The sequence below is a fragment of the Lithobates pipiens genome, unplaced genomic scaffold (genome assembly GCF_037356315.1).
Source record: "Lithobates pipiens isolate NorthernLeopardFrog02 unplaced genomic scaffold, aLitPip1_a1.2 Scaffold_8, whole genome shotgun sequence".
In the NCBI taxonomy this organism is placed as follows: Eukaryota; Metazoa; Chordata; class Amphibia; order Anura; family Ranidae; genus Lithobates; species Lithobates pipiens.
The window spans coordinates 314,677,147-314,686,827 of record NW_027507903.1 but is presented as its reverse complement, the minus strand read 5'-3'; the positions used below and the strand labels follow the sequence as shown (position 1 = coordinate 314,686,827).

The window sequence follows — 9,681 nt, the reverse complement described above, 5'->3', positions numbered from 1 at the left end:
GGCCATTTTTTATGATTCGGCACTGCGCCGCTTTAACTGACAATTGCGCAGACATGCGACATTGTACTCAAACAAAATGTCCTTTTCTTCCCACAAATAGAAATTTCTTTTGGTGGTATTTGATCATCTCTGTGTTTTTTATTTTTTGCGCTATGAACAAAAAAGAATGACAATTTAAAAAAAAAAACACAATATTTTGTAGTTTTTTGCTATAATAAATATCCAAATTTATAAAAACAAAAACAATTTTTTTTAATGCATAGGATGCATTAAAGTGAAAAAACACACAAACACAAACCTTTACAACCCCTTTAACCACTTGCCTGACCAGCTGCCACAGTTTACACTGCGGCAGAATGGCGCGGATGGGCGAAACGATGTTATGTTTCTTCGCCCTGTGGCCGCTAGGGACGCACGCGCTGCTCTCCCCCGGAGCCAATGCCAGTGCCTGGCCGTCACGATCACCGCCAGGCTCCCGCGATCGCTGCTGACACACTGAGAACTGGGATCTGTGTGTGTACACACACAGTTTCCAGTTCTCTGAGGGGAGAAGAGACAGATTGTCTGTTCATAGAGTATGAGCATGAACAGCGATCTGTCATCTCCCCTACACAGTCCTATCCCCCCTTCAGTTAGAACACAAACTAGGGAACACAATTAACCCCTTGATCGCCGCCTAGTGTTAACCTCTTTCCTGCCAGTGACATTTTTACAGTAATCAGTGCATTTTTATAGCACTGATCTCTGTATAATTGCCAATGGTCCCAAAAATATGTCAAAAATGTCCGATATAATGTCGTAGTCCCAATAAAAATCGCAGAATGCCACCATTACTAGTAATAAAAAAAAATTATAAAAATGCCATAAAACTATCCCCTATTTTGTAGACGCTATAACTTTTGCACAAACCAATCAATATACACTTACTGCGATTTTTTTTTTTTTTTTTTTTTACCAAAAATATGTAAAAGAATACATATCAGCCTAAACTGAGGAAAATGTTTTTTTTTAATATATATATTTTTGGGGGATATTCATTATAGCAAAAAGTTATAAATTTTTTCAAAATTGACACTCTTCTTTTGTTTATAGCGCAAAAAATAAAAACCGCAGAGGTGATCAAATTCCACCAAAAGAAAGCTCTATTTGTGAGAAAAAAGGACGTCAATTTTGTTTGGGTGCAACGTCGCAATTGTCAGTTAAAGCGACGCAGTGCCGAATCGCAAAAAGTGCTCTGGTCAGGAAGGGAGTAAAATCTTCCGGGGCTGAAATGGTTAAAGAGGAGGTCCAGCCTCCTTCAGAAAAAATGAAGTCAGCACAGCAGCTACAAATACTGTAGCTGCTGACTTTTAATATTAGGACACTTACCTGTCCAGGTATCCCGTGGTGTCTTCACTCCAGTTCATTTTTCCATCGGCCTTGCGGTTTCACAGATGGCCCGACGGTGGGAGAAGGAGGAGGAGGGCTGAACTTCTGGGTGATCTGGCCACTGCGCGATCACCCAGAAGTGGGAGCAGGTACCTGTCAGAAACCGGTACCCGCTCCCACCCGAAAGGTGCCAGATGTGGCACGGGGGGGGGGGGGCGGCAGATACGCAGACCTTTCCATTTTGGGTGGAGCTACGCTTTAAGCAGGCCATAGATGTTTTAAAGTATTTGTTAACCTAAAAAAAAAAATCATTTCGATTTCCTGGTCCCTAAAGCAGATTACACAGCACAGTGCTTGTGCTGTGTAATCTGCCCCCCTCTAAACTGTAAAAAAAAAAAAACGTAATCTGCCACTTCCGGTATGCCCTCTCTAAACTGACCACAATAACAAGGGCTTCTCCGCCATGATCACCGTGGTCAAAGTGCATCCCTCCGTCAGACGTAGATGTCCTCTCTACTCTCCTCTCTCCCCCTCAACCCCTCCTTCCTACATGTCAGTGTCTTATCTGTGTCTCTCTCTCCGCCCCACCACTACTATTAAAAATAAAAATCTTACAATTGTCACTGCCAGTCCCTCTATTAGAGGCTGGCATACCACACTATCCAAGTCCTTTGTAAAAACGAGAGCTCTAAATACCTCTTTCAGGCTGGTCACGTGACTCGCAGCTACTTTACAGCTCTGAGACATTGCTTCGGTGGGAGGTCACATGATCTCCTGGCTGACGTCAGAGGGAGATCACGGCGCCTCCCACAGAAGCAATGTCTCAGAGCTGTAAAGTGTCGACGAGTCACGTGACCGGCCTGAAGATAGTAGTAAAGAGGTATTTAGAGCGCTCGTTTTTACAAAGGACCTGGATTGTGTGGTATGCCAGCCTCTAATAGAGGGGCTGGCAGTGAATAATATTTTAGTCTTAACAAATACTTTAGGTTTCTTTCCTTACACGGGTGGAAGTCAATATCATGGCTTGATTCCCCTGTCAGTGTAGATGTGGAATGCCTCTCACAGTATTGATGTGTTCTGGCGGTTGGGAGCCTTCCTGGCAGGCAGAACACAATAATGTCTACTAGCTGATATAGCTGGTGGCACTAATCACATCTAAAAAATCTGACAGGTTGTTTGTACCCAAGTCAATCGATGGATCAAGTTGGGTACAATCAGCCTGCCCATACATTGATGGAATCTCATTTCAGCCAGTCCTTGCTGAACCAGCCAAATTTCGACCTATGTGTTCTATCACTACCACTACCCATCAGATTGTGTAACGGAAGTGACATTCCAACAAAAAAATACTTAGTGCACATGCGCAATGTGTTCCCACATGCGTTCCATAGCGATATACGTTCCAAACACTTCTTGATCTGATGGGTAGCGGTAATCTGATAGAACACCCATACAAAAAAAAAAAACAAGATTGGTTAAACTCACAAGTGCTTTTTTTTACCACTACTATTCCTTTATATTGACTTTTGGAAGTTACAAATGCAGCAATTTAGAAATCAGTTGAAAGGTTTAGCGCTGGAAAATACTTTTTGATAGATAAAAAGTGAATTTTATATACATCTATATAGATCAGACCAAAATGAGGGACAAATGAGGCGGAATAAGGAACATTGCTCCAAATCAGGGACAGTCCCTCCAAATCAGGGACAGTCCCTCCAAATCGGGGACAGTCCCTCCAAATCAGAGACAGTCTCTCCAAATCAGGGACAGTCGCTCCAAATCAGGGACAGTCGCTCCAAATCAGGGACATTACTCCAAATCAGGGACAATCCCTCCAAATCAGAGACAGTCCCTCCAAATCAGGGACAGTCGCTCCAAATCAGAGACATTACTCCAAATCAGGGACAGTCCCTCCAAATCAGGGACAGTCTCTCCAAATCGGGGACAGTCCCTCCAAATCGGGGACAGTCCTTCCAAATCAGGGACAGTCTCTCCAAATCAGGGACAGTCGCTCCAAATCAGGGACATTACTCCAAATCAGGGACAGTCCCTCCAAATCAGGGACAATCCCTCCAAATCAGAGACAGTCTCTCCAAATCAGGGACAGTCGCTCCAAATCAGGGACAGTCGCTCCAAATCAGGGACAGTCGCTCCAAATCAGGGACATTACTCCAAATCAGGGACAGTCCCTCCAAATCAGGGACAATCCCTCCAAATCAGAGACAGTCTCTCCAAATCAGGGACAGTCGCTCCAAATCAGGGACAGTCGCTCCAAATCAGGGACATTACTCCAAATCAGGGACAGTCCCTCCAAATCAGGGACAATCCCTCCAAATCAGAGACAGTCTCTCCAAATCAGGGACAGTCGCTCCAAATCAGGGACATTACTCCAAATCAGGGACAGTCCCTCCAAATCAGGGACAGTCTCTCCAAATCGGGGACAGTCTCTCCAAATCGGGGACAGTCCTTCCAAATCAGGGACAGTCTCTCCAAATCAGGGACATTACTCCAAATCGGGGACAGTCCTTCCAAATCAGGATCAGTCCCTCCAAATCAGGACATTACTCCAAATTGGGGACAGTCACTCCAAATCAGGGACATTACTCCAAATCGGGGATAGTCCCTCCAAATCAGGGACAGTTGGGAGCTATGTATTCATATCTGATTGGTTGTGGTAATTATTAAGGTGACATAATCCCTTGTAGATTGTAAGCTCTAATGAGCAGGGCCTTCAGCTTCCTCCTGTATTGGAACTGTACTGTCTGCCCTCGTAGTGTAAAGCGCTGTACAAACTGTTGGCGCTATGTAAATCCTGTAAAATACATGGCGAGTTGTTGGATCAGTCTGTGTACAGAGATCCTCTTCTAATAAGAAAGTAAACAATAGGGCTCAGCTATGACTGTGTGATGTATTGGTCGCCCGATCTGTGCCTCCCCGCTGAGCCTCATTAATTCAGGATGAAGAGGGACAGAGGCTGCGGGGAGGGGGCGTGTCTTGGCTGTCAGTGTGGCCCCGCCCCTGTCGGTGATGGAGCGCCTGTGGCTGGAGATGTAGCCACTCGGCTCCGGCTGTAGCTGTGTACGGAGACGGCCGGCGGAGGAGTCCATAGACCGGGAGGACCGACACCCCGATCTCTGTGCAGACTACACATTTACCGGAAGACAAGGATTAAATGGACCTTCAGTGGCCCGGACAGGGCTCAGTGATCTCTTGCCGCTGCTACAAGCGCTGCACCTACCGCTATGGGGAACACGGTGCACAAAACCCTGCCAGGTGAGCCAGCGTTCGGCATCCTGGGAGCAGTCCTCGGTGATCGATGGTGTCATGTCCATCCTCCATGTGACACCCAGCCTGTCAGACATGTATTAGGTGGATCATTGCGGGTCTATGAGGAATCCAGAGAATGGGATCAATGAGGGGAGCACAGGGATCTCCTCCACCCCATAGGATAGAGCGGAAGGATGTTTATTTTTAAAAAAGAGAAATGATCAGTGATACCGATCTGATGTCTGACTCTGTATAGATCTACATGGAGGGGAGAAATGCTCTGTATATACGATGTATGGAGGGGATCTGTCTGGCCTGTATAGAGCAGACATGTATAGGGATGAGCAGTGATCACTGATCCATCTCCTGTCTGCTTCTGTACATCGGCTATAAAGTGATGTATGGAGGTGAGCGGATATCACCGATCTCCTGCCTGTCACTGTATATACTGTGTAACAATGTATGGAGGTCAGTAGTGATCGCTGATCTCTTGCCTGGCTCTGTATATACTGTGCAGCAATGTATGGAGGTGAGTAGTGATCACCGATCTCCTGTCTGTCACTGTATATACTATGTAACAATGTATGGAGGTGAGTAGTGATTACTGATCTCTTGCCTGGCTCTGTATATACTGTGCAGCAATGTATGCTGGAGGTGAGCAGTGATCACCGATCTCCTGTCTGTCTGTGTATATGCTATTTAGCAATGTGTGAGGGTGATCAGCAAACACCGATCTCCAGCCTGTCTCTACATAGACACTATGTAACAATGTATAGGGGTGAGCAGTGATCTCCTGTCTGGCTGTGTATATACTATATAGCAATGTATGGGGGGTGAGCAGCGATCACCGATCTCCTGTCTGGCTATGTATATGCAATATGTATGGGGGTGAGCAGCGATCACCGATCTCCTGCCTGTGTATATACTATATAGCAATGTATGGGGTTGAGCAGCGATCACCGATCTCTTGTCTGGCTGTGTATATGCTATATATAGCAATATATGGTGGAGATGAGCAACGATCACCGATCTCCTGCCTGTGTCTGTATGAATACCATGTAACAATCTATGGAAGTAAGCAATGATCACCGATCTCCAGCCTGCGTCTATAGAGCCCAGTAGTATCGGTAGCGATGTATGGAGGTGATAGACTGTAATGAGAGTGGGCGGGGCCCATGTGAAGCTCTCTAGGTGAAGTTTGTGTTTTTGAGGCTTTTGAATCCCAACGGCTGTGTGACAGTTTGCAGTGCTGTGCTGGTTGGCAAATAGCTGTCACAGTGCCAGTACACAGGAGGGATGTCCAGAGCCAGGGCAGGTGCCTCCTTTTAGATGTGAGAGTGGTGGCTGATCCTGGGAGAATGGCTCCATTGATGGTGTGGGAGGACACAGGGACTTGTATGAAGTTCAGCAATCCATATCTACACAAGGCAGCCTTGTATTATCCTTCAAGTCTGTTTCCTTCTGTATTTTTGGGGGCGGATGTGGCTATAATGTCACCCACAATCAGCAGTTAGACACATGGACTTTAAATGCCCCAGGCCATCCTATTGCCAGGACCCAGCTGTATTGTGCTGGATCTGGATCATGCATGTATGGACGGCTCCACGTTTAGTGATTTCAGTTGTGGGCGGCGTGGGCTGAGCATAGTCATCAGATGGTCGAATAAATCTGTGGGAGATTTTACTTCCATTGATCCTGGTCTGATTCCCATCTACATTGGAACCTCTTATCTTGTGGGTCAGCAGCTGAATTCTCCTTTTTAAAATAAAGTAGAAATTCAGCAAGAAGTTTTGACACCAGTTAGTATGGTGGTACTTGGTGCGCAGAACTGGGGAGCCAAGCACAGCTCATGTTGGCACATAACCCTATGATGAGTATTGTAAGACAGGTGCTCTTTTAAAGTGGAGCTTCACTCTCCCAATCAAAATTGATTATTTTTAATCCTCATGTACCTAGCATTAGGGAATAGATAGGAAAGCATATCATATTTTCCTTTTTACTTTTTATTTATTTTTTTTCCATTTCTTCAGTTACTTCCTGGTTTCTTGCCTAGGCAAATGATATCATACATCCCAGGAGTCTTCAGGAGGGGTATTCTCAGCTAAGCACACTCTCCTGCATGCATGAGCTAAGGGCAGATGGATTCCAGAAACCAAACGCTACATGAATAATTTTCCCTTACTCAAGATAGCCACAGGCAGAAATGCTAGAGGGGTAACTTTTTTTTTTTTTTTTTTTAAATCACTTGCCGACCACCCACCGCAGTTATACTTCGGCAAGGTGGCTCAGCTGCGCAAATTGCCATTGGTGTACATCTGCCCGTGAACTCGCTTTTGTGGGCGCATGTGCACCACCATTGGCCAGTGGGGGAGCCAATCAGCGGGGCCTGTGTTCTGTTGAGAAGTGCATGCGCAGGACGGAGACACACTACAGCTGATTTGCCAATGAGTGATGTGACCAGGGGCGTAAGCGCACATCGTAAGAGGCATCTCTCGATGGGAGATATCATTTCACGGCCACAATTGAAACCTATACAAACCACAGGGGGGATACTGTAGTTCTCGCGTTGTGCCTCGCTGTTGCGGGCGGCTTTGCAGTGTGCTGATGGTCCAGTTTTGTCTGTGTTGCAGGGCAGGTTTGCTGTATTGAATGGCCAGTTTTACCAGTGTGGACAGGTGGGTTGCAACACAGACAAAACCAGCTCTTCAACACAGCCACTAGCCATCCTCCAGCAGCAGCGATGCACAATCTGAGAACTAAGGTTTCCCCCCGCTGTTTGTATAGGTTTCAATTGTGCCTGTGAAATGGTATTTCCCATCGAGGGACACCTCCTACGATGTGCGCATGCGCCCTGGTTACGTCAGCCCAGCTGATCGCCAAATCAGCTGTTGTGCTGTTCCGTACGGCACATGCGCAGTACATACCAGGCACTATTCAATGGGGGGGCAATTCTCAACAGAACACCAGCGGACTCAGTGCCCACCGGCCATCCGCAATCGTTCTCCCACAGTGACAGAACGGGGATCTGCCTGTGTAAACAAGGCAAATCTCTATTCTTACAGGGGAGATCACACAGATCTTGTCTTTAAGCTATGCAGGAAGACGGATCTGTGTGTTGTCCCAGTGAGCCCTTCCCCCATATAGTTAGAACACACAGTGCGGGAACAAGGTTAACCCCTTGATCGCCCCTGATGTTAACCCCTTCCCCGCCAGTGTCATTAGTACAATAACCGTGCATATTTTTAACACTGGTTACTGTAGTAATGTCACTGGTTCCCAAAACAGTGTCAGAAATGTCCGTTGGGTGTCTGATCTGTCTGCCGCAATGTTGCAGTCCCGCTAAAAATCACTGATCACCGCCATTACTAGTATAAAAATAACAATGCCATAAATCTATCCCCTATTTTGTAGATGAGATGGCTTTTTGTGCAAACCAATAAATATACAGTTATTGTGATAATTTTTATTTATTTACCAAAAATATGTATCAGAATACATATTGGCCTAAACTGATACATTTTAATTGTTTTTTAATTTTTTTGGGAATGTTTAATAGCACAAAGTAAAACTTTTTATTTATTTATTTTTTTTTTTCAAAATTGTCACAGTTTTTTTGTTTATAGCGCAAAAAAATATAAAAACCACAGAGGTGATTAAATACCATCAAAAGAAAGCTCTATTTTGTGGGAGGGAAAAAAAGGCATCAATTTTGTTTGGGTACAGTGTCGCAGGACTGTGCAATTACACAGTGTCGTATTGCAAAAAAATGGCCTGGTCATTAAGGGGGTAAATCCATCCGGGGCTGAAGTGGTTAAAGTGATTCCTCAACAAAATAAAGAATGGAGACAAGGTGTAGTGTAATGCCCTGTACACACAGTCGGACATTCCGACAACAAAATCCGTCAGATTTTTTCAGACGGATTTTGTCCTGAACTGGTGTTGCATACACGTGGTCGGACAAAACTGTCGGAAAATCCGATCATTCGGAACGTGATGACGTTCGTTCGTTACGATGGGACTACGTTCAGGCTAGTAGCCAACCGCTCTGGTCTCGTAATCTGATCTGAGCATGCGTGGCACTTTGTCCGATCGGAAAAAGTCAAATCTGATTTTTTTGCTTTTTTTTTTTTTGGTCGAAAATTTGAGATCCTGCTCTCATATTTTTTTTCCGTTGGATTTCCCGACCATGTGTACAAGACATAAGTCTTTAGGTTAACCCTCTAATAAGTAGTGTAAGACAGGTACTCTTTAAAGGACTTGTAAACCCTCAAGGTTTTTTCACCCTTAAGTGGAGTTCTACCCATTAAAAAGTGCAGCTGCTGACATTTAATAATCGGGCACTCACCTATTCCACAGTCCAGCAATGCGGGTGCAGGAAGCCTTGCTCCTCTCCACGACACTGGCATTCTGTGGGCACCTGGCTGTGACTTTACAGCCTGGCGAGCACTGCACATGCACGAGCCATGCTGCACACTCTGAATGGCCGGGCAATCTTCTGTGATGTGTCCCAGAACATTGCAGGGAGGGAGGGTGGAGGAGGTAATCTTCCTTGCGGCACCAGTAGAGGAAGTGGGAGCCGGGTGCCGCTAAAAACAGGATACCTGCCCCCCCCCCCCCCCAATCAAAAATGACATGCCAAATGTGGCATGCCAGGGGTCCGCAGCTTTTAAAGTGGAAGTTCAATTTTTGCCGCTGTCTCTGGTCCTCATTGGATAGATTGATAGCAGCAAGGGCCATTGGCTCCCACTGCTGTCAATCAAATCCAGTGACACAGGGATGGGGCCGAGTCCTGCTGTATGTGTCAATGGACCCTACAGCAGGACTCGGGAGTGTGCCTGCACGAGTGCCCCCTTGGAAAGGGGCTCTCCATGGAACACCTGATGAAGAGGGGGAGCAAGGAGCGCAGCCAGGATACCCCAGAAAGGAGGTTTGGGGCTGTTCTGTGAAAAACCCTTACACAGAGCAGGTAAGTATGAACTGTTTGTTATTTTGCATATAAAAAAAAAAATCTTTACAACCACTTTACGTTTATACTCTGATGAGTAG

At 45.8% G+C, this 9,681-nt stretch overlaps 1 protein-coding gene across 1 annotated transcript in view; it reads left to right on the top strand.

Moving 5' to 3' along the window:
- Positions 1–4,382: 4,382 nt before the first annotated feature.
- The window catches only part of NEURL1B (neuralized E3 ubiquitin protein ligase 1B), a 115,823-nt gene continuing 110,524 nt past the window's right edge, over positions 4,383–9,681 (top strand). Inside the window, exon 1 of the mRNA XM_077472778.1 lies at positions 4,383–4,641. Within this exon, the coding sequence (XP_077328904.1) occupies positions 4,611–4,641 (31 nt within the window). The 5' untranslated portion in view covers positions 4,383–4,610. The remainder of the gene's footprint in view (positions 4,642–9,681) is intronic.